At 42.9% G+C, this 27421-nt stretch overlaps 1 protein-coding gene across 1 annotated transcript in view; it reads left to right on the top strand.

Annotated features, from left to right (window-relative positions):
- Nucleotides 1–3835: 3835 nt before the first annotated feature.
- Nucleotides 3836–27421, top strand: part of LOC139464959 (calcitonin gene-related peptide type 1 receptor-like) — a 134358-nt gene continuing 110772 nt past the window's right edge. The window contains exon 1 of the mRNA XM_071246590.1: nt 3836–4528. Coding sequence (XP_071102691.1) covers nt 4027–4528 — 502 coding nt within the window. The 5' untranslated portion in view covers nt 3836–4026. The remainder of the gene's footprint in view (nt 4529–27421) is intronic.

Here is a 27421-nt window from a genome sequence, read left to right as displayed (position 1 = left end):
TCCCACATACGTCGACATCACAGAGTAAGCCCTCAAGGATTGTCTGCTTCTGTGGCTGCTCGTACTGCTCCGGACTTATGCCATATTTAGAGCTCGCCTGAGATACCATGCCGCAGTGGAACATGAATACCCAACTCAGACACAGTATACTGATTACGAGCCGACCAGTCCTTGTTTTAGCCCTTTAATGCCAAGCAGCAGGCACGGTAACAGCAAGTACCATCGTTTAACGGCTTTTGGTATGACGCGGCCGGGGATCGAACCCCGGACATTCCGCTCTCCGGGCAAACGCTCTATCCACTACACCAGTCGACATGTGATCTACGAGACAACTCAGGATAACTACAGGCAAACCACCTTCGCTGTTATGGTCTGGCTTATTGGTACACAATTACCAGCGCTCAACCCATATCCCACACCCCGACCCCCTCATCCCTCATCCCGACCCCCATACACCCGAAAAACATATAACTTCAGGTATGGGTGGCTCGTCTGTATTCATCTTCCCGAGGCAAGGGAGTTAACTGAAAGTCCAGTTCCCACCCTTGCCGACCTAGGTTGGAATTTCTTGGCTCGATCTTAGCGCCACCAGTGTATATTTCGAGTTATGTCCCTTCTATGCCCCTCCTATTGACCAATTAGATGCCACCTCTCATATCACTTGCATTTGCTCCAAACAAAATGACGGCGCCCAGTCAAGACGATCTAATGGATGATCAAGATATATATTGTAGTACAAAAGGTCTTACCTCTCGAAGTGCATCAAATCGCGTGAGCACCTTGATTAAAAACGTGAAAAGATTTAGAAAAGATCTGTCGACGCCAAGTTGACGGTACACATCCTTACAAATCCTGCAGTCGACCGACATCTGCAGGTTGAAATCCATGTTGTTTACGAACAGGATGTCGATTTCGTCACGCGATTTTGATTGGGCTATGTATAGACTCGTTAGTCCAGCCACAATATAACTCCATAATTCCAGCTAAGTCCGGTAAGGGTGGAAGCAGGATTTTTAGCGTCAGTTTACTCCCTTGCCTTGGGATTTGCTTGGTTCGATTTTTAACGTCGCTCTCAGCAATATTCCAGCTATATGACGGCGGTCTGTAAATAATCTAGTCTGGACCAGACAATCCAGTGATTAATATCATGAGCATCGATCCACGCAATTGGGATCGATGACATGCATCAACCAAGTCAGCGAGCCTGACCACCCGATACCGTTAGTCGCCTCTTACGACAAGCATAGTCGCCTCTTGCCTCGTGAAGATGGCCGGTATAACACCGTTGTTCGACGTACTGACTGGCACCACTCATCCCTGAGTCACACGCCCCGATTATGTCCCCTGGTGTGTCATCACAGTCGCTCACTGGCCCCACCCTGGTTGGCAATGTCAACCATGTTCGTGAATTCGGACTTCGATCGTTTGAAACCCATTTCTGGTGTCCCCCGCCGTGATATTGCTGGAATATTGCTAAAAGCGGTGTAAAACCATACTCACTCACTCACTCGGACTTCGATCAGACATTACGCTGGCGCGTTGTGATATAAATAAAACGCTGATCAAAGCGGCGTAAAACCCAACTCAATCAATCCCGTTTTATTCATAAAGACCGTTCGGGTCACAGGTTACACGGTGATATTGAATCTTATCGTTAGCAAATAACAAAGTCAAGCCTACGCTTGGGGGTTAACCGTCTCGAATCAATACTTTACAAGGGCTGATTAGTAGACCCCCGTACATGTAGGTACAGTATGATATTTTCTTATATATTGTATACATAGCTTTAAGGGCACTTACCTTGTCATTTGGACAAGTTATTGTGATTGATCAAACACATATGTAAGTTACAAGAGGAAATATTACGTTTGTGCGATGGGTTATATAAGTTTGTGTTGGTCAACTGTCTCGTCGGAGAATAAGGTAGGTTACATCACATTTAACCGTATCGTGAACCTCCTGTAAGAGTTTATACAACAAGCGTATATATTGTGTTTCAAGTGAAGTGTACACATTTCACGCTGAAAGCTCGTTTACCACATAAGTACAACATATGAAGTCCATTGATGGCGACCCCTGCTGTGATATTGCTGGAAACGTTAAATTAAACTTAAATAAATAAATAATGTGAAATGGCTTACGACTCTACTCACACAATCACTATTTCGACCCCTGAAGATCCGTGTAAGAATTGATCTTCAGCAACCCATGCTTGCCCTAAAAGGGGACGATGCTGTTGCAGGAGGCGACCGACGGGATCGAGTGGTCAGGCTCGCTGACTTGGTTGATGCATGCCATCGTATCCCAAGTGCGTAGATCGATGCTCATGATGTCAATCACTGCTTTGCCTGTTCCAGACTCGATTATTTACAGACCGCCGTAATATAGCTGGAAGATTGCCGAGTGCGGCGTTAAACAACAAAACAAACCAAGTGTACAGTACATACAATATGTGCACTTAAAAGAACCCACTCATCCGATAGTAGATGATCATCACGACTGATGCAATAACCAAAAACACATACACACACACACACACATATATATATATATAGACACAAAGACACACGCAAACACCCACACACACCCACCCATTAACACACAGACACACAGAGCAACATACAGAAACACACACAGACACACAAACACACACAGACACCCACCCATTCACACACAGACACACAGAGCAACATACAGAAACACACACACACACAAACACACACAGACACCCACCCATTCACACACAGACACACAGAGAAACATACAGAAACACACACAGACACACAAACACACAGAGACACCCACACTTACACACACAATTCTAATTGCATTTATTGGTAAATCTGAAACGTACGGCTACTGTTCAATGACGTATCGACTACTGTCATAACCAAGAAATCCTGCTTCAGACAGATCAGCGCATCTACGCTGTATATGACCTGTATCGCCTCAGACAGCTATGTGTTATATGTGGGTGATAAGCATTTTCATCCAATAAAACGGGCTATATATCATTTATTACGCAACACGTCATTAACATTTTCGATGATATTCAAACATGTGGTCATTCTTACACTATAAAACTGCCAATTGTGAAACATCGTGTAGTTTTAGCAGATGAATCACACAGTGACGTAGATTCAAGTGTTGTAGCGTGTCATAGATGACGTATTTTCCCGTGTTCTTCAAACATCACGTGCAGGAATCGTACTCCTAATAATCAATATGTTTTACTTTACTATTCTATCAGATTGTTTTTCAAACAACGATACCTGTATGCAGTTTAACTGCTTAGTAATGTACTCATGCATGTGTTGCATCGACTGATTTTCGTTTCGTTGTGATGGATCTGAATGTATATTTTTTATTTCTTACAGTCGACGACGAATGTCATCTGGAGTACCGTTATGCTGATGCAGTAACACAGAATGACGTTTAATATCGTGAATATTGCATCATTCTTCACGCAATCACAAGCTCTGCAACAGTGCCATCGATTAAAACTCATTCACTTTTAATGACATTGTTCATAGTAAAGGAAACGAACATCCATTAACAGAAAACTTCCGTGTGGAAATATGTGTTCAAATGTTCTGAAAGTCCCATTAAGCATGGGTATGGGAGTTTAAAGTGCTGAACAGGCAGTCTCTTGAGTGTTAAGACAAAGCGACGAGTCGAACCATGACGAAGTGGCTGTTATATGTTCTGTGAATGACACAAGAGGATATCATTATGATTCGAGGTTATTCAGGCTACCGCCAATGAAGCTCCGCCGTTAAATGATGTATTTACTGCGTGACTGTAAACCTCACTGCTGAACACGCCGACAGCGCTCAGCCGAGAGAGAGAGAGGTCGGCTGCGATTCGTTGCCAGTTGATTATTCAAAGGAAACGCGCGACGGATAAAGCCAGTTGATTAAAGTCGTCAACGTTCCCTGTCGTTGCTGTCGTTCACTCGCAATCATGAATGAGGTGGTCAGAGAAAGCTGATTTTCTGTATCGGATTACCATTGTAAAACATCAGCGATGCTCCAAGTGAGAGGTGTTTTGTCCTGGGGTCTGCTCTTCACGTGTATGTTTACATCAGGGGAGGGGGCAGTGACGTCGTGTCGGGACAGGTATGGGGTTCTCCCCCTCCCCACCTTCAAGGTGTGGTCATGTACGATGTGTTTTTCCTACCTATTCAGAGATCAGTTCGAGTTAAGGGCGAATCTCCCTAAACCCGAACTTGTGGCTGTGAATGGCTCGCGTTTCCAGTCCGGCACGACGTTCTTACCTGACATAGAAAACAACACCGTGGTTGATGTCATATGTGGGGCCTTGAATGCCGAGGACTGTGAACGATGGACGACTTGTTGCCATGCGGCCCTCAAGTGCTGTCACCGCCAGAACCGTCTCCCCCCTCCCGACCCCCAGGGACAATACTGTCCCCGCACCTGGGACGGCTTCGGGTGTTTTGATGACACCCCCGCTGGACAAAAGACCCACATTAAGTGTCCTGCCTACATCGAGCACAGCAACCCGAGAAGTAAGTTTTGAATTAGTTTTTAATATTATATTTTATTACCATTGACCCTGACTCGTAATATTTTCATAACGCGAAGGTGGTATGCTCAGAAACCAATGGATTAGTGTTCGGTATCACATCAGATGAAAGTATGAAGTGTCCTATATAGTTTTTGTATTCACCGATATGGATTCTAAAACAGAAGCGACTTCATATTATATATGCGGAGATTCAAGTTAATATAAGATTCCTAAGAGCTGTAATCTTTTTGAGCGATTTTTTAAGGTGTAAATAAGTTACCCATTACATAGGAAGCAAACTTGAAATTCGTTATGTGTCACCAATCACGTTGGGAATGTAAATAAATGTAAGGATTAACCTCCTACATAAGGGTAGTTATTTACGTGTTTGTAAACACATCTAGATAGTAAATCACGTGTTCTATATCTAGTACATTTACCCTGACATTTTTTCTGTGCGTCGTTGTAAACAACACATTTCGTAACCTACCAACCTCCCATTGGAAACAAACACAGACCTAGCAAACAAACGCTTTATCTACAAGGGTGCGCAGATGCAGTCACCGCAGTACGGAACTAGATGCAGTTACTGTAGCAGATGAAAGAGTTGGTCAATGATTTAACAACAGTTAAACAGACTTGGTCCGGCGCGCCGACCGCCGACCAACACCTCGTTCACACGCAGCTAACGACTGAGCCCCTCCCTGTCAAACTGGAACTAGGTGCGATATTTACTGCCTGATAAGACTTAAGGAATGTTTGCCTATCACAATGACATATTTATCGGTAATACCAACGAGTGGGGCGACCGCCGGACAAGGGGTGGGGATGACGAAACATTGGTGGTGGGGGGAGGGGGAAGGGAGGGGTGCTCTCTGGTGTTGAGGATGCAGGTTGAAAAAATATATTTAGCATCATATAAACATGTTATTATTATGCCATTATACACATTTATATACGTATACCACAGATATCAAGGTACTAGCATCTGCTCAAATGCGGTTTTATTTGTTCCCGACCAGTGGATCCGTTTTCATTCCAGTTACCATTCTCAACTCCCTGTGGAGTATACAACCTGAGCTACCTAGGGGCGCTAGAAGGTTTTTACATCCACCTGACATATCAGGTACCCATTCCCTGCTGGGTGAACAGAGGCACATTTGAACTAAGTCGCTTGCCAGAGTGACAGCACATACAAGTTGTGACACTTGTGTTTTGAGTGTCTGTACTTATTCGTGTTTCCACCATCTGGTCATCTACCATCGGATGAGTGGGTTCTTTTGAGTACACAGATGTACTGTACACTAAGCAGATAGGCTATATGGTGATGTATTTAATACAGGTATAAAAGTTGTGTTTTGGACCTTAATTTGCAGTGTTTGCAGACAGCTAAGTGACGTTTTGATACCGTTTGTAATTTGTTGATCAAATCCAATTTCAATTGTATACTTACTTTTGCCCGTCAGTTAATATCGTTAGGGCGGGGTCATGGTGGGGTGACGAAAACTAGAATTTAGTGGGGGTACTCAAGGCAGAGTGGAGTTACGTCCCTTAGGCGTGCAAGAATCCTATGATCGTGAACTCGATGTTTCTATTTCTATGTTTGTCACGCCATACCCGTGCTGGTGGCTTTATACCAGGTAGTATAATTGTCTGAAACCTGCCGACACAATAGGCCTGTCTACCGTCTTAGCTGACTTACTCTACTGTTCAAAGTGCAGTTTACTGAAACCAACACAATCACTCGCAAAATTCACTCCCTTATTCATTTCTCTTAAACTCACTTATTCACAGGGGCGGTCGGGTAGCCTAGTGTTTAACGCGTACGCTCGTCACGCTGAAGACCCGGGTTCGATTCCCGACATGGGTACAATGTGTGAAGCCCATTTCTGGTGTCCCCCGCCGTGATATTGCTGGAATATTGCTAAAAGCGGCGAAAAACCATACTCACTCACTCAACTCACTTATTCACAGTAATGTGTTTAACTCATTAAATTACCTCTGATCATGTTCAATGCAAGCTGCTATATATTGAACGTCAAGTTATTGTTTATACTTTTTTACATTAATGCTCATCTTTCAACAACACTATTAATATACCATGAAGAAATATACACATTAAAAGACCATATGATCTAAGAATAAACATTCGTCGTGTTGACCGTCATAGCAGGAGGTCGAATTCAAACATTTTGGGGAAACAAACAATAATGTTAAACAGGAAATTATGTTGTTAGTTTGTGCACGCATATGTACATTGTACAGGACATGAATACATGATAACCTCCAGCCACCCCAATACTGTAGTACAAAACAATTAAAACGAGAGAAAGACAATCATCTAACCAGTTCCACAAGGCAGCAGCTTGACATGTTTGAACAGAAGGCGATACTGTTTGTAGTTAACAGGTGTTTCACCGGCGTCGTGATTTTGTAGATAACGATGAAAATTATACTTCGAATTTCAAACGCCATTTTAACTCATGGTGTGCATTTTACGCCATTTTGTTGAAAAGGCAACGTAGAAGCTCCCATTGTCTGCGTTCATCAATCCCACGAAGAGATGGTATACTGTGATACAGGTGAATTACCCTTCATGCAAAAACCGAAATGTAGCTCACTCACGCAGTCACTCACTCAAATATTAAATCAGCATTCGCGTCGGAAAAGCATACTGAGCGATTAAGCATTATTAGTTATTTCTTCTTCTTTTGTTGTTGAGAGCGAGCGAGGGAAATAGAGAGAGGGAGGCACGGAGAGAGAGAGAGAGAGAGAGAGAGAGAGAGAGAGAGAGAGAGAGAGAGAGAGAGAGTGTAAAACCTGCAATCAAAGTTATGACATCAGAGCATTCACATGTTTATCCACATAGGCAGACAGTATCGCTACGCAGGCCAAAGCGGAGCCTTGCCTTGTTAACCGAGAACTTAGGTAGTGGCATGGATCGTTGTGAGAAGCTTTTGCTGTTCCCCAGAAAGATGCACAAGCTACTAATGAATAAAGCCCAGTCGGGGCTCGTCTGTTGTAAATCAGAGAGAAAGAGAGAATGTAGGGAAGAGGAGGGAAGGGAAGGAGATGAGGAGAGGGGCGAAGGAGGGAAGGGGAGAGAGAGGGGGAGGTGAGACTACACGACCACCCTGCCCGAAAACAGTTCACTGATCAAAAAAGGTTTATTGAACGAGTGATGCAGGAATTTGCTGCTTATCACAATATGGTAATCATGTGGTCTGTCTCGCTGGCTGGGTTGGTTGCTTATCGTGCCCCGACGGGAAGGTCGTTGCTCATTGTCTCAACAGCTGGTTTGCGTGGTCCAAAAACGATTTACAAACCGCCATGACATATTGGGAATATTGCTAAGTGCAGCTTAAAACCAAACCCAAATCTGCATTCACATTCTCCGATATCCATCTTCCCGAGGTAAGAGGATTATGGAGTAAGATTTTGGCTGGACTAACGAGCCTATGCATAGTCCAATCAAAATCGCGCACCGAAATCGAAATCCGGTTCGTAAACTGTCATGCACATATCGGTCGATTGCAGGATTTGCACAGCATGTGCACCGCCAACTCGTTGTCAACAGATATTTTCCAAATCTTTTCAAGTTTTTAATCAAGGTGCTCACATGATTTAAGCACTTCGCATAAGACCCGTTTTCTCACAATATAGATCTTGATTGTCCATCAGATCGCCTTGACAGGGCCGCCATTTTGTTTGAAGCAAATGCAAGTGATACGAGAGGTGGAATCTGATTGGTCCATAGGAGAGGCATAGAAGGGATTTAACTCGTAACAGTCACTGTTGGCGCTACGATCGAGCCCAGGAATTCCAGCCTAGTTCGGCAAGGGTGGAACCTGGACTTTTAAAGTCAGTTAACTCCCTTTCCTCAGGAAGATGCCGTCCTTGTACCCACTTGCACCTTCCTGTGTATTGACGTGAGCCCTGGGTGCAAAACCTTGAATCATTCTTCCCCGGCCACAGGTCTCGAGGCAGTAGAATAAGGATGACACTCTTCCACTGACACGATAAACTGAGTCTTCATCTCTTGCCCATTAGATAAATATCTACCATGATGTATTGCTCCTCGTTGCGCGATGAGTGAGTCACCCAGATCATCAATCGCGACACATTCCATCATATAGACAAGACTCAAATCAAGGGAATGGGGAAGATTAATAGAAAAAACGTTATCAGGAACAAATCACTATCTGTGTGTTTTTCTCAAAACATTTTACATCTGACACATCACTGACTGGAATGCATTATAGTTTTTATCTGGGATGGGATTTTGAAAAGATCTATTTCGCGAAATTAACTCATGACAGTTATTTCATGAGACGCTTGGTCAACCTGGACACATTATTGTCCGCTGATTTACAACAGACGAGCCCCGACTGGGCTTTATTCATTAGTAGCTTGTGCATCTTTCTGGGGAACAGCAAAAGCTTCTCACAACGATCCATGCCACTACCTAAGTTCTCGGTTAACAAGGCAAGGCTCCGCTTTGGCTTGCGTAGCGATACTGTCTGCCTATGTGGATAAACATGTGAATGCTCTGATGTCATAACTTTGATTGCAGGTTTTACTCTCTCTCTCTCTCTCTCTCTCTCTCTCTCTCTCTCTCTCTCTCTCTCTCTCTCTCTCTCTCCTATACCTTGTTGTGTGTTTCCATTGTGTATGGACGTGGAGGGATAGGATGAGCGGAAACAACAGTTTTAAATTGACAGTAAGTCAATCAGTCACACCAAGATCACCTGCGATGTTTATTGGTTCTCTGGCGTATTGTAACAGTTGCTGTCATTACGCCCATACTTTATCATAGCCCTCTTTATAGAATCAGGCCCCGGGGCAAGTCATAACCTGAGCTTTCACCTCATACTGGATATTTGTCATTGAATAACGGTATGATATAGTATCATATTGGATATTTGTCATTGAATAACGGTGTAATATAGTAAATTGGATATTTGTCATTGAATAACGGTATCATATGGTATCCTATTGGATATTTGTCATTGAATATCGGTATAATATAGTATCATATTTGACATTTGTCATTGAATAACTGTATAATATAGTATCATATTGGATATTTGTCTTTGAATAACGGTATAATATAGTATCATATTAGATATTTGTCATTGAATAACGGGATAATATAGTATCCTATTGGATATTTGTCATTAAATAACGGTATAATATAGTATCATATTGGATGTTTGTCATTGAATAACTGTATAATATAGTATCTTACTGGATATTTGTCATTGAATAACGGTATAATATAGTATCATATTGGATATTTGTCATTGAATAACTGAAAATATAGTATCATATTGGATATTTGTCATTGAATAACGGTATAATATATTATCCCATTGGATATTTGTCATTGAATAACGGTATAATATTGTATCATACTTGATAATTGTCATTGAATAACAGTATAATATAGTATCATATTGGATATTTGTCATTGAATAACGGTGTAATATAGTATCATCCTGGATATTTGCCATTTAATAACGGTATAATATAGTATCCTATTGGATATTTGTCATTGAAAAACAGTATAATATACATTTAGTATCACATTGGATATTTGCCAGTAAATACCGATATCATATAGTATTATATTAGATATTTATCTATTTGTATGGATTTCCAAGATATTCATCTCTGATTCATGTGAGGTATGTGTGGCGGATAGTGTTACAACAATGTATAACTTTACGTTTCACCAGCTCAACTCATAAAATATGCGCTATTTTCAATGTTTATAACATGGACACGGTGGTATTTAGTCTATATCCAAGGACATGCTGAAATACATTTCTTGTCTCTCGTGACCAATCCTAAGGTTGTCCCCGTCTCAAATATGATTTGTATTTTTAAGTCCTGTTAACAAACGCTTTTGGTTATGCACCGGGGTCAAAATTTTGGGTAGCCTCGTCATTCACAGGGTGTCGGATTCAAGATGTGGTCACCTACGTGGGCCTGCCTCTTCACGCGCAGAGTTGAGTGGGCGTGGCCAAAACAGGCCACGAGTGTGCTTGGTACACGTGATTCTAGGCTTTGTTCACTTTGGAGATGTGAAATCTGCTTCAGAAAACAATTCCTGACTCTACACAGATAACGTTCAGTCGAGCGTCATACCAAAAGAGGTTAGAGGATCGTTCTTGTTGTTTCCCTGCATGGCGCTCGGCATTAAGGTGTTAAGACAAGGACTGATCAGCTCGGAGTCAGTATACTGTTTCTGAGTTGGGTATTCATGTTAAACAACGGCATGGTATCTCAGTGGGCTATAAAACACACGCTTTAAAACCGGCGATAGTCCGGAGTAGTGTAAACAGACACACACAAGTGCAATAATCTTCAACGCTACGTCAAACCCCATTTCACCTCAAGTGCTAAATATCAGCATTATCATCGTCATCATCATCATCATCATCATCATCATCATCATCATCATGTACATATTAAAATAAATAATTGAAACAAGAGGGTTGGAGTGATTCAGGCACAGGTAGACTGGTTAGGCCAGACAGCGAATGGGACTTCTCCCAGGAAGCCCACCCAGACCTTTTCGGAGAATGTGAAGACTCTCCAACATTTCAGTCTTCTGCATTACCCAGATTGTTAGAAGGGCTGTATTCCTGGTAGCAAACCCGGGTACTCTCTCAATGTCAGTCAGCAGTCTGCAGTGATTGGCAGTCTGATATATTGCAACTTCATGACAACCGTTACTGCCAAGTGAATGGCAGCATAGTTGAATGAATGTTGTTTTACGCTGGAGGAACATTAAACTAAAACTAAATAATCGAATATGCAAGATTGAATAACTTGTTGATATTGACACAGAGATCAAACAATTTAGCGCAAACGTTGTAATGACTGACATATTCGACTCTATCGGGAGCCTCAAAGCCTTTTTACTTACCACATACCCACATCGCTTAGGGATTGGTGCTAAGTGTTCAGAGCGCTCGGCATTCCCCGGAGTATGCTTAATTAGTGGACATCTGGAGACATCATCAGACTCTCCACAATAGAACCTGGGCCATCTGGACACCGTGATTAGTAGTTATAACTAACAGTTAACGTAATAACGATTTGAAATTGAATTCCGTTATTATGGCCGGAATGTGACATTCGCAAACAAGACAAATGACGGGTCAATGTGGTTTTGTACTAGCAGCAGCTTACAGGAAGATGTTTAAAAGCTGCTGCAGATAATGGTCACAGCCTGGGGTTTGCTGTGGATGGTGTTGCTGATTACACAGTAGAATCGCGTTAGTTCGGCCCCCGTTAATCTGGAAACCTCGCAATCCGGACAACCTGGTAACGTCATGTTTCAGTCAAAGGCAACATTACTGGGCCTGCATTATTCAGGAATGCAGAAATTCGTTAATCTGGATGATTGTATCATGAACGGTATAGTCCGATTAACAAGGTTTTATTGTGTATACAATCATTGGTGATGTTACCGTATAACAGTGACTTTACACCGCTTGAAATATAGGCTCTTTCTAAATGCTTACACATGAACCGCACATGAAATACTTACACATGAGACAATGATACGTGAAACATGAAACACTTACACATGAAATACACATGAAACACCAACACATAAAGTACTTACACATGAAACACGTGAAACACTTACACATGAAACACCTACGCATGAAATATGAAATGCTTACACAGGAAATACTTACACATGAAATATTAGATGCTTACACATGAAACACACTTGAAAAACTTACACATGAAGTATGAAGCAATTACACATGAAATACACATGAAACACCAACACATGAAGTACTTACACATGAAACACGTGAAACACTTACACATGAAACACTTACACGTGAAACACTTACTCATGAAACACTTACACATGCAACACTTAGATATGGAACACTTACACATGAAACACTTACTCATGAAACACTAACACATGAAACACTTACACATGCAACACTTACACATGCAACACTTACACGTGAAACACTTACACATGAAACACTTACTCATGAAACACTAACACATGAAACACTTACACATGAAACACCTCCACATGAAACACTTACTCATGAAACACTTACACATGCAACACTTACACATGAAACACTTACACATAAACACTTACTCATGAAACACTTACTCATGAAACACTTACACATGCAACACTTACACGTGAAACACTTACACATGAAACACTTACTCATGAAACACTTACTCATGAAACACTTACACATGCAACACTTACTCATGAAACACTTACACATGAAACACTTACTCATGAAACACTTACACATGAAACACTTACACATAAACACTTACTCATGAAACACTTACAATGAAACACTTACACATAAACACTTACTCATGAAACACTTACACATGATACATTTACACATGAAACACTTACACATGCAACACTTACACATGCAACACTTACACATAAACACTTACACATGAAACACTTACACATGCAACTCTTACACATGAAACACTTACACATGCAACACTTACACATGAAACACTTAAACATGAAACACCTACTCATGAAACACTTACTCATGCAACACTTACACATGAAACACTAACACATGAAACACTTACACATAAACCCTTACACATGAAACACTTACACATGCAACACATACACATGAAACACAAACACATGAAACACTTACACATAAACCCTTACACATGAAACACTTACATATAAATCCTTACACATGAAACACTTACACATAAACCCTTACATATGAAACACTTACACATAAACCCTTACACATGAAACACTTACACATGCAACACTTACTCATGAAACACTTACTCTTGAAACACTTACACATGCAACACACACTAATCTGTTTGAATCCCAGGTAAGAATTTCTAATGAGTATTGGTTTGTCGGCATCATATATACCGTTACTGGAGTTTCAACAAAGCTGTGGATCCCTACGACCTGCCTGTAGTTTGGGTTTACCCAACACTTTAAACTGACACGCCGTGATATAACCGACACGCTACACATAGTGGCGTAAATCCGAACTCACTCAGTGTTAGAAACTCGATAATAGATTCTTAGAAATTCTTAGAAATTTACGATTCACCAATGAATGAGTTGGATTTAGTACCACCGAGAACGCATGTCTTAGACGTTTACAACCTTGGTACATCCCACATGCGGGTGTGGTGCTGACAAACCAAGAAACATTACGCCAGGCGAACCTTAGCTCCGTCCGACCGCCTCCGTGGTCTAGTGGTAGAGCGTCCGCCCGGAGAGCGGAAGGTCCGGGGTTCGATCCCCGACCGCGTCATACCAAAAGACGTTAAAAGATGGTACTTGTTGTTACCCTGTCTGGCGCTCGGCATTAAGGGGCTAAACAAGGATTGGTCGGCTCGGAGTCAGTATACTGTGTCTGAGTGGGGTATTCATGTTAAACTGCGGCATGGTATCTCAGTGAGCTAGCACTACAAATCGGCATCAGTCCGGACTAGTACAAGCAGCCACACAAACACACACACGTACATGCACGTCGCTATATAAGTTCAATAATCTTGGACGCGACGTTAAACCCCATTTCACCTCACCTCCTATGGTTGGTCCAGCACGCCAAGGGCCGCAACTCTGCACACGGAATTGGGGCACAGGACAACTGGACCACCAATGCCCCCCGCCCCCCCCCCCCCCCCCCCCCCCCCCCCACACACACACACACACTTACTGATGCTGATATGTAGACTTTAGTCTATTGTATTTATATAGCTATGGTTACAGTGACCTATATACTACTAATAGACGTGTCACGAATAAAAAAGAATGAAAAAGATGTGCGAGTCATAATGAAGCAAGCATTTTAGCAACGACAAATATGTAAACTGGTCGTGTATAGGTCACGTGACAAACCACTGGCACACGTGTACTACAGGCAACAAAAACAACGCGCTGTTTCGCGAATAAATGAATGTGCTCAATAATTTGACCAAATATGTAAATATATTTATTTCACTATCCCAGTTTTTATGTTTCAAATACAAGCTGTCAAACATTCCAAAATTGATTAATAAATTTTTCGTGTCAATTTGAATAAAGCGTTATTTCAAAATGTATGGCTTTTCTAATGTGATAAGTTGTTGCAATAATATTCGTTACAGTTTGCACGTTCCAACGAAAGAATAAACACCAGGACTTATTCCAAAAAGATAAGTACTGTGAATAAACTGGATGAATTAATGGTTCTGATCTTTTTGTCCCGGGTCGCTGGCGGGTAATTTACATGTGTATGTATCCGGTTTTCGGCCGACATATTGGCCTACAGGAACAAGGTGCTATTTACAACGGCTTAGCACTGTGGAAGCGTTGTCGACACCTGTTGTTATCGCTGTCATTTCAGCATAATTATGTTGTTTTAATGACGACTTGTTGTTCAAGAATGCTAAGCGTGTCCGTTACCAAGTGTTGTTAGGTCATGTGGAGCTGTGGAATGTAGATTGGCTGAGAAATTTCCTCAGCTGACCTTTCAGCTTACATATTTCATACTATTTGTATGTTTGTTTGTTGTTTAACGCCGCACTCAGCAATATTCCGGCTATATGGCGGCGGTCTGTAAAATAATCGAGTCTGACCACCCGATCCCGTTAGTCGCCTTTTACGAGAAGCAAAGTTGCCTTTTATGGCAAGCATGGGTTGCTGAAGACCAATTCTATTCCAGATCTTCACGGGTCGGGAAGTAGGGAGGATGGAGGGGGAATAGTGAGGATGGAGGGGAAGTAGGGATGATGGAAGGGAAGTATGGAGGATGGAGTTGAAGGAATGATAGAGGGGGAAGTAGAGAGGATGGAGTGGAATTAGTGAGTGAGTGAGTGAGTGAGTTGGGTTTAACGCCGCTTTTAACAGTATTCCAGTTATATCAAGGCGTGTCAGCTTAATGTGGAAGGAAAGCCCGAAGTGATGCAGGTCTCAGATGTTTACCACTTCGGTGAAACCGACGAGCACGGGTATGGTGCTGACAAACCTAGAAACATAATCGGGGCGAACTTGGATTTGAACCCACAATCATAGGTTTCTGGCGTGCCCAAGAGACGCAACTCTGCACAGCGAATCGCGTCGCCTTAGACGAATGGGCCACCCGTGTCCCCAGTGGAATTAGTGAGGATGGAGGGGGAAGTAGTGGGTAGTCGCCTTTTACGGCGAGCATGGATTGCTGAAGACCTATTCTACCCCGGAATCTTCAAGGGTCTATTTCATACTATTAACATAAGTCACAGGGTCTCATAGTTTAAGGGATCTCACACGTAACATGCATATTCCAAACGCGTCAAATACACGCCCTAATGCCTGCTCAATGCGCTACATTGTTGCACCCGTCAACGGATCAGTGTTCACGATTTTCATTCTCAACTCCCTGGGGAGTAAACAACCCAAGCCGCATGTAAGGCGCCAGAAGGTTAACAGCCTCGGGTTACGGTAAGATATTCAGAATACTGGTATTTATATTGAGTCAATTAATTAACTTTAATTATATAAACAGGCTTATGAATATGAATTTACTCATAACCACTCTGCAAAAATATTCATTGGAGCAACATCGAAATCTTTTCTGCGTTTGTTTTTTTTTCTCATTATTTGGTATGATTGATTAAGCCCTATACCTCTGTGACAGGTCACCGTGACATCCTCGGCAGACCTAATACCCATGTTCTGGTAAAGTAGTCCCTTAGTCAACTATGCCAGACTTCAGTGAATGAATCAATTATTGAATAAAGTCCTGTAGTCTTATATGTGTAATGCAAAACCAGCTCCAATACGGCTTTTCGAATTTGAAAGAGAAGGGACGAAAATTAGAAAGACGCTACTTCTTTTATCCACCATAATGTAGACTTACAGATGAGGGTATAGGCTAAATATTTGTCAGTGGAACGCTTCTATACTGAAGCATGATAGAAACGCAACATGAAGGCTTCTGCAGGTTCTGTCAAGGATGACCATTGTACGACGAGTGAGTGAGTGAGTGAGTGAGCTGGGTTTAACGCCGCTTTTAACAGTATTCCAGTTATATCACGGCGTGTCAGCTTAATGTGGGGAGAAATCCCGAAGTGAAGCAGGACATTTATTTCGGTGAAACCCACGTGCACAGGTATGGTACTGATAAGCCAAGAAACAATTAGGGCGAACCGGGATTCGAACCCACAACCATAGATTTCTGGCATTCCCAAAGGACGCAACTCTGCACAGCGAATCGCGGCGCCTAAGACGAGTGGGCCACTCGTGCATTGCCGACGAATACCAATGCGTTTAATGTTTAGGGATATAATACTGAAGTTTTCAGATCATAGTATTTGTGCTCTCTTATTCACTCCATCACACAAGTCCACCCCTTGCTCATCCTCTCAGCCCACCCCACACCATCCCACCCTACACCACCCCAACGCACACCCCCCCCCCCCCCCCCCCCCCAGTGCTGCGGCGACTGTCCATATATCACTGATCTATTGCCACTAAAATCTTACCTGTCTCCCCCTTGTGTTGAATGAGACATCTAATGTTGGCGTGTATCAAAGTGCACCGCCTACTGTGTGTTGTAAAAGGACTTCTACACAACCTTTAATCGTTATATAAAGATAAGAATGTTTTTGTCAGTAATAAATGTTGTGTCTCATTGCCTCTTTATACACAATCTTGTAGCTGTATCGTTACGTAGCATAATCGCAACACCAGGTGCCTAGCTGTCTAGGGTTCATGTCAAGTTTTAGATAAGGTCCGTTTTAGTCACCTCAAATACTCGAACACTAACACCTCGTTACATCAGGAGCTGGCTGTGCATAAGAGTGGGGATGTCTACTTCTTGCCTAAACATCTGCGCCTCCGTGGCCTAGTGGTGTCCGCCCGAAAAGCGGAATGTCCGGATTTCGATCCCCGGCTGCGTCATACCAAAAGACTTTAAAAGATGGTACTTGTTGTTACCCTGTCTGGCGCTCGTCATTAAAGGACTGGTCGGCTCGGAGTCAGTATACGGAGTATACTATACACACACACACACACACACGCACGCACGCACGCACGCACGCACGCACGCACGCACGCACGCACGCACGCACGCACACACGCACACACACACACAATCAATAGCTACTTTAACATACGTTCATTTTAAGATGAATATACATTGACACTATTCACTATGCAAAGTTGAGTCCCTTGGACGTGCCAGAAAATTTGATCTTGGGTTCGAATCCCGCTTCGCCCTGTTTTTCGGCGCCATATCGTGCACGTGGGTTTAGCCAATGTGGCAATCTTCAAAGACCTTCATCACCTCGGCTTTCCTCCTTCATCAGCTCACTCACTCACTCGACCCGAGAAGATCCAGCGTAGGATAGGTCTTCAGCAACCCATGCTTGCCATAAAGGCGACTATGCTTGTCGTAAGGGGCGACTAACGGGATCGGGTGGTCAGGCTTGCTGATTTGATTGATGCATGTCATCGATCCCAAATGCGTAGATCGATCCTCATGATATCAATCACTGGATTGTCTGGTCCAGACTCGATTATTCAGACAGCCGCCATATCGCCGGAATATTACTGAATGCGGCGTTAAACAACAAACAAACAAATTCACTCACTCACTCATTCATCGAGATGCCTTACGGGTTCAGAGGCAGATCACCAATACACCGTGCATATTTGGGTGATCCCAATATGTGACCTAGCTGATGTGTGTCAGTCAACGTTGACGTCGCGGTTAAATATTCACGTCAGTCCAGATTTGGTTATTTAGAAGCCGCTATATTGTAACAGTAATATCACGGACAGCCACAAACATTCCCTCACTCACCATACAACGACAGCTGTGGTGTCAAACACATAAGGGGCGGTGTAGTAGCCTGGTGGTTAAAGTGTTCACTCGTTACACCGAAGACCCGGGTTCGATTCCCCACATGGGTACAATGTGTGAAGCCCATTTCTCGTGCCCCCTGTCGTGATATTGCTGGAATATTTCTAAAAGCGGGGTAAATCAATACTCACTCACTCAAACACATAGATTCAAAAATGAGTTGCGTTTAGATTTTATGACTATTATCCATCAGGGAATATAGGGTTCGGTATCGCATGAACGATCAAATCTAGGTATCGATTGAGAATGTTTTTATCTCAACACATCCACTGGACATGACTGAGTATAAACTGTATGAATCCACGTAGAGGATTCTTATCAAAGTTTGCACATCGATTTTTCGATTCATACCTCAATGAATCGAAAAAATACACAGTCAATGCTTATGATTAAATTCGACAACGTAAATCATGATTTTCATGTTTAACCCAAAACAGTCGTATATATCAAAACAGACAAAAATAACGAGATTGATAAACATTCCAGGTGTATGAATATGTACTGTGGCGTGACATGGATCAGGTGATCGTTTAATTTATGCACACAACTTGACACGCCTACACAGTCAGTAGCCAATCAACGGAGAGTAGGATCAAAAACAATGTTCATTGGGCCTCTCAATCAAGGCAAGAGGCGATGACAACTGCAACAGTCAGACTGTAACGAACCGAAAGAAATAGTCAGGGAGAAGACGGCTGTTTCAGATAACATGGTCAGTTACCGCCAGATTTAAACATTACTTCCCTGAAAACACACTTGGAAAAGTGCTAGTTGGAAATGAAACCCGAAGACATGAAAGTTGAACTGAGGCGAGCGTGAAAAAACAGTTGAGCGAGCCTGCACGTTTGCTGTTTCATTCATTCTAGGCCTTCTGTTTCAAAGGGTAGTTTGGACAATGAATATGCATGAATGTCGCTAAATGTCCTGTGCATGACTATACACGTGAGCAGAAAGGGAATTCCTTCGACTGTAATATTGGGATTCCTAAACATTCCGCAGTAATAGAGGTGAAATGAGGTGAAATGGGGTTTATCGTCCCGTCCAAGCTTATTGCACTTATATAGCGACGTGCATGTACGTTTGTGTGTTTGTGTGGCTGCGTGTACTAGTCCGGACTGATGCCGATTTATAGTGCTTGCCCACTGAGATACCATGCCACAGTTTAACATGAATACCCCACTCAGACACAGTATACTGACTCCGAGCCGACCAGTCCTTGTTTTAGCCCTTTAATGCCGAGCGCCAGACAGGGTAACAACAAGTACCATCTTGTAACGTCTTTTGGTATGACGCGGCCGGGGATCGAACCCCGGACCTTCCGCTTTCCGGGCGGACGCTCTACAACTAGACCACGGAGGCGGTCCCCGCAGTAATAGAAATAGTGCGCCTGGGTTGGCGTGGCTTATTTTTTTACATTCATTGGGAAATGAAAGCAATAACACGTAACCAATTCATCTAATCAAAATGCAGGAATTTCAATGAACACAACGAAAATTTAATTATTAAATATTGAATAATTACCCTAATGCCGCTCACGGGTAGGTGTAAATTCTGTACGACCCTTCTCTGTTGTGCCCGTTTCTAAGACTCTTCTCGATACCACTGTCTTATCTTAGCTTTATGTTCAAGTGTGGTGTTAAGTACACTTACTTTTATGTTTTACGATGCCACAATTCACTCTCTTAAATCCTTCCAGGTTAAATTTAAACATGTATAAAGTGTCATTGGGTTGCTGTCTACTGCAACAGATCCACGTCAGATAGCGTCTGTGTACATACTTCGATATCGTATTAATACCTGGTAAGGCCTTACGGTTTTCTGTTACCGGCCCTAATCATGTTTACGTAATACTATTTTGTAACTCTGTATGTCAGTTCATACCTGTCATCAAGATGACGCGTTGACAGACACGTGGCTTATTTGAGTAATACTATTGCCCCGTCTTTACAAAAGACCACTCTGGCACCCCTCAAGGAAGGACATTTGGAGATTAAAATAACTTTATCTCGATCCAGACCTGGTGCTTTGTGAGATTAATGACACACATTTGGTTAAATACAACCGCGTTATCTTTATTGCACTTGTCAAATGACTTTAGCGATCGACATACCGCGCCCCCTCGTAGGAGCTTCGTTCAGTGTTACGGGGCGGTCGGGTAGCCCAGTGGTTAAAGCGTTCGCTCGTCACGCCGAAGACCTGGGTTCGATTCCCGACATGGGTACATTGTGTGAAACCCATTTCTGGTGTCCCCCGCCGTGATATTGCTGGAATATTGCTAAAAGCGGCGTAAAACCATACTCACTCAATCAATCTTTCAGTGTTACAAACAGCACTTTCAAAGTGTAGTGGTTACAGAACCACCAATGCCATAAAGCGTCCTCATTCAGTAAGACGATTGGGGCTACTGCTACATACACCATATGTTTTTATTGAGTGGGAAGGATGGCGTTTCTAGGCATCGGTTAATTACAGTAGTGTTCGCGCAGTGCCTGTTACAAACCAGACCCTAGAGCCACGCCCACACCAACACCCCCTTTCATTCAGCATAACGACTGGCGATCGACGCGGTTGGTTTATGTGTCCACTTACTGTAACGACCCTTACACCACCATCATTCTCTACATCCATTCAGACGAACTGGGCGTCTGGTCCCGGATCTCAGTAACCTTCAGTGTCCATCCCCCCCCCCCCCCCCCCCCTCCCTTCCCTCCTCCCTTCCTCTTAACCTTCAAATTCCCCGTCAGATGTAGCGTGACCTTCACATTGTTCCTCCGTTGGATCTATCTCAGGACCACCTGCCTCTGATGTCTGTCTATTCAAATGAAGACGTATGGCTAACCAAATTAGATAATTTGGTGGTTCAAACGTGAAGCCTCAAAGTGGTTAACACGGAAAGAGATTACCATATTCATGACACGTAAAGTTGCTTAATTTCTTCTGCGTTCCGTACAATAGACTGTGTAAACAATCATGAACCTGTTGGCCCTGGGTGTTAGCAGGCCCGGGGGGCTCTGAATCTGTCACCGAGTTACATCGGAAAATCTAGAATATGGAACGAGTCTTGAGGTCATAATGGCCTGGTCAGAACTGTCTGGAGCTGACTCAGGGATGTCACATTATACATGCATATGCTATGACGATGTTGAAGTCGCTTACTGGTTGAGCGATGTTTCTGTATGGTAGGCCTTTAGCATATATGAAGATTTTTATGGGCAAAGCGTACGAATTTCTTTTTTTACCAGGATCTACGAGAATTCCAATGTTAATAATGTGCAAGGAAATTTAAACGGCGACTGGCGCTGTGCAGACTTACGTCCATTGAGAACACCAGAAACCTATGGTTGTTGGTTCGAATACTGGTTCGCCCCGATTATATTTCTGGGTTTGTCAGTACCTTCCCCGTGCTCATGGGTTTCACCGAAGTGGTAAGTTTCTTTGACTTGCATCACTTTGGGATGCTTTTATTCAAACCTACCACGCTGCTGAATGTGAGGGTCGGTCGGGTAGCCTAGTGGCTAAAGCGTTCACTCGTCACACCGAAGACCCACCGAAGATTCCCGACATGGTTTCAATGTGTGAAGCCCATTTCTGGTGTCCCCCGCCGTGATATTGTTACAGTATTTCTAAAAGCGGCGTAAAACCATACTCGCTCGCTCGCTGAGTGTGTTTTTGTTTTTCTGTTGCTCTAAGCCATCGGGACAATGTGACCCAGGTATCGGATCCAAGCCTCTCCAGAACAACCGCCCACCAAGACTCACCGGTATCATTGCTATATGACTTTTATCCTTCTAACCTTATCGATATAACAATATATTCCATTGGTATTTCTATTTGAATTCACAGTCATTGAAAAATATACGTCAGTAATGACACTTCTTTGCTGTTTCCAAAGATAGAAATATATACTGACGGCCAAAGAAATACATTTTGGCACAGCCGTAGGAGCAGTATGTTTATATATTGAATGTTTAACAGCTGCAAATTCATATTAGTGCTGATGGAGGGAGACATTCCAAGACACATTTCCTCAAATCTCCCATAATGTCTATTTTTTTGCCTGAACCCCGATCCTAACATGGCGAAAATGAAAGCAATTACGTCGATGCGTGACATCTTTGAGCAGGCTTTCTCCCAGAACATTCCGGATTCCGGAAACACTGATGGATAACAACGTTTGGTATAAGTGTAGTTTAGACTAGCATCTGAATGATTTGTCTTTTCCACAGACACGGATGCTGTAATTCACGTAATCCGCCCCGACACATGTCAATAGATATAGGTTTGAGCCGAGCCAGATTCACGCAATGGATACCATAATTGACGTGCGTTCAAGTAAACGCTACACTGAGGACGATTCCTGACGTCAGTTATGAAGGGAGATAATCAATGTCTTGTGTTCCTGGAAAAGGAAGCGAATTTTCGAATGGCAGATATTATTATTCTTCAATCAAAGACCTAGGCCCACGTGCACAAGGCATATCTGTTGTACTCCTCTGTTTCTAGTTACAATAAGCCAAGCGCAGTGATCATTTCCTGCAAGCTTAGTCTATAAACTGTTTATAATCACAGTTAGGTGTGTGTGTGTGTGTGTGTGTGTGTGTGTGTGTGTGTGTGTGTGTGTGTGTGTGTGCGTGTGCGTGTGTGTGTGTTATGCATTCAGTAATTGCTTCAAAACATTTATGTGAAAGATATCGTGAAATTAAATTTAAACACAAAATCCTCCATATGTATTTTTTTACTTGTGGCACGTGACATGAGGTGAACGTTACTTTGTACTGCGTGTGACTTTGTGTTGAGATTCTATTCACGCCGATGGGTGAACCAGCCGCTAGAGCGTTAGCCTGTCACGTCAGAGGTCGGGTTCGATTCCAAACATGGGTCAATGTTGAGAGCCCTTGTTAAGCCCCTTGACGCAATGTGACTGGACTATAGGTGGCGTACCAGAACACTGCAGAAAACGCTACATTCATGACGATTCTTGACGTAAGTTATGAAGTGAGATTATCAGTGTCTTGTGTTCTTGGAAAAGGAAGTGAATTTTCGAATGCTAGATAATATTTTCCTTCCTATTATGATAACAGCGGGAGGCATGGGATGGAGGCAAACGATGTTAATGTAGTTTTCTATGAGTATTGTTTCCACTTGACGTTCCTGGATGTTGACAGTAATCACATTTGAAAAGATGTTTTGAAACAATCGCTATTTGCACGATATACTAAAACGATTACTGGAATAAAACTGACCATTCTACGATGATCGAACAAATAGTATTTAGTGCATCAAATATTACTTACTCACCGACAAAAGAAACGCTAATACCATAATATATGAAGAATTACTCATATTCAAGAGATAATAGATTGGTTCGACGCACAAACGAACATGCTGGTATGTTGTGTGAATCGAGGCTCATGAACGCATCACATGTGACGTCATAGATCCATGACTCGAGAGGCACCATTAGTCTCGTGCAGGATTAACTTGTACAGTTTGAAAATCACGTGCAGCATATCGTGATAAGATTAAAGACATAGCGGTAACACTTGACTGATTGTTAGTTTTGTCATTAAGCGGTACACATTGTGGAAAATCCCTTCTAAACGGACATATTTCTCAATGTGTTTCTATGGTTCGCGTTTCTTTTGGCGGTGAGTATATATACAATTATTTTAACGATTTTAATTGTTTGACAAGTTGGCGTAAGACACAAAGCAACCAAAGAGCCATTATGACACCTACACGAGGTTGTGGAATCAGCTGTTAATACAAGGTGTGCATGTCGTCATGTGTCTGATTCGCCAGTCAAAATGTATTGTGAAAGGTCATTTAAGAAAACAAGATAGCACTGATTACATCAGGCCTAGACTTTCAATACATGGCCATGACATATGATCTAAGGCGTTATGGCCAGTGTGTGTATGTTGGATAAACAGGAGCTAGGCACGGGAAAATGTACAGTGTCAGAAAGTTTTAGAAGATCATTGAAACATCGCAGTTGTCTGCTAACTCAGGTATCACGATGTAGATCAGTCATGCCATGACATATTTCACATTATTTTAACAAATTATTATGTTTCACTTTATTTATCACCCAGTCTAGGATCAATCTGGAAATAGTGAGTGAGTGAGTACGGTTTTACGCCGCTTTGAGCAATATTCCAGCAATATCACGGCGGGGGACACCAGAAATGGGCTTCACACATTGTACCCATGTCGGGAATCGAACCCGGGTCTTCGGCGTGACGGGCGAACGCTGTAACCACTAGGCTACCCGACCGCCCCCAATCTGGAAATAACTTCAGAAGGAGCACGCATGGAGATGGTGTTAAATGTTTACCATCAGACTGTACTGTCTGCTGCATGAATTAACCATCATTTTGCAAAATATTTTCACAACCGTTATATTGAATTCCCCAAGCTCCACGCAGAGATATAGTGTTTCCTGCTGACAGACAGCGCACGCGTCACGGACTGTGTTTAACCATACTCATATAAACTGGGTCCTGTCTCTCGGGCCGGACACAAGGCTAGAATGTTGTTGTGTAGGTTCAGGTCGCCGTGATATAGTTTGAATATTGCTGATGGAGTTAAACATCATTCGCTCCTTCCCTCCCCCCATCCCTCCCTCACGCACACACGCACGCACTCACTCAAACTACGTCAGGCGGGGAATGTCACCATTTTGTTAGAGCCAGTTCAATGTCTTGTTTGTAGAGTGTGGCCAGCATGACATGTGTCGAGTGAGTCAGTTGTGTTTAACGCCGCTTTTAACAGTATTCCAGTTATATCTCGGCGTGTCAGCTTAATGTGGGAGAAAAGCCCGAAGTGATTCAGGTCTCAGACGTTTACCACTTCGGTGAAACCCACGAGCACAGGTATGGTGCTGACAAACCTAGAAACATAATCGGGGCGAACCGGGATTCCAACCCACAATCATAGGTTTCTGGTGCGCCCAAGGGACGCAACTCTGCACAGCGAATCGCGGCGCCTTAGACGACTGGGCCACCCGTGCCCCCGGCATGTGTGAAGCAAGGTGGTCATCGCCATGCTAATAGGTGACATGTCCGATGAGCGTGCTGACCATGGTACTAGATGTCGTATTCAGCAAGTTGTGAACAATTCGCGGAACGTGTGGCGTTGTGACGCAAAGAGGTCGTCAGTGCCAGTACTATTGTTCAATACGCAGAATACCATTGAGTGAGTTCAGTGCATCATGGCTGAACGATATGCCAGTTATATCACGTCATGCCGAAGTGATGCAGATCTTGGACAAATTGTTTGATAGGCATTACTTAGAAGTTGATGAATGACAAGGTACTATCTTGAGATCTTGGACAGTTACCAATGTGAAACGCACAAACGCGGGTATGAAAACCCTAGAACGATTACCGGTGAGACCTGGATTCGAACCCACGATCAAACTTCCTGGGGTGCCTAAGGGAAGAAACTCTGCACGGCTTATTGTAGCTCCTATAGGCGACTGGGCGTTAGATCGACATCTATGATGACGGGTCTGATGGTCAGTGTCCGCACAAAGTGCTGAAGACTCCCCCACCCATACACACTCGTCATCTACTATCAGTTCTGTGGAGCCAGAATCCGATTATATCAGGAAACAGGTCTCTGTCAAACCCCCAGTGTCATCAGTACATGGTCGTGGCCAAACTCAATCTCCGTCGACGATGTTGCACTGTCAGCGTAATACCATGCTATGATCAATAGGCATGGATGCCAATGTACTTCAGCTGAGGACAAGGCACGAAGGCATGTAAAGCTGATGACGTCATAGTTAGAAGAAGATTCAGAAGATGAATGGTTCATTCATATCGGTAATCCTGTGCCCGGGTATCACGAAGTGTCCGTTCCTGTGTGGTGGCCCAGTGGGGACATCGTTTTATCGACTTCAATTACGATCGCGAGATTGCGATAAAGTGAACAACAGGAGACGAGAAAGCGATAGTTTCTCTCGCAACGATATCGCTTTCTCGTCTCGTGTAATCGCTTTCTCATACATACATAAATATTCACTAACAAAAGGAAATAAAATGCCCTTGCAATTGTATTCTAACATCCCAATAATGCCGAATACTTATTATCACGATCGCGTCAGTGTCGCTTGCTCTCCTAAACTAAACATCTCCTTCTAAACAAAAGGTTGTTATGGATATAACCAAAAGCTAAATTCATAACATTATTTACTTCCGGTACCATCATAATAATATTGATAATAAGACACGCGTGTATAGGGGAATTACTTCACTTCAAAGAGTCATCATACGACTCTTGCGAAAATAATTGTTTGATCACGGTAACAACATTCAAGGTCTCAGTAAAGTTTTCATGGAAGATATGTGTAGGGCATTTCCGATTTTGACGCATCAGTTACAAAAATGATGCTTGATGCTATTCCCGATTTTGACTTGTACCTTATAATTCCGTGTTTATTCAGATGAACAATTGACTTGCCTTTGAATGTGTTGGTGACGGGTGCCACAGGTCGGACAGGATAAGCTCACCATTTCGCGAACACATTGTATCATAACTATTTTTGATTCATATACTCATGATGTAGTCGCAATTGCACAATCAACTCTGCTTTTGGCAGAGACTTTTTTAAATATTGAACGGGTTTGGGCGCTTATTTATGTATGATTACATAACATCATATAACTAAAAGATCTTAATCCAAATAAACAAATAGAATGTGTTTATCTGAAAGAGACCACAATCTAACGGTGAGGTGAAATTGGGTTTAACGTCGCGTCCAACATTATTGCCATTATATAGCGACATGCATGCACGGGTGTGTGTGTGGCTGCTTGTACTAGTCCGGACTGATGCCGATTTATAGTGCGAGCCCACTGAGATACCATGCCACAGTTTAACATGAATACCCCACTCAGACACAGTATACTGACTCCGAGCCGACCAGTCCTTGTTTTAGCCCCTTAATGCGGAGCGCCAGACAGGGTAACAACAAGTACCAT

The sequence above is a fragment of the Haliotis cracherodii genome, unplaced genomic scaffold, assembly GCF_022045235.1.
Source record: "Haliotis cracherodii isolate W230 unplaced genomic scaffold, xgHalCrac1.p SCAF_17, whole genome shotgun sequence".
Taxonomy (NCBI): domain Eukaryota; kingdom Metazoa; phylum Mollusca; class Gastropoda; order Lepetellida; family Haliotidae; genus Haliotis; species Haliotis cracherodii.
Note: the sequence above shows the minus strand (reverse complement) of the source record. Positions and strands in the feature narration are given on the sequence as shown.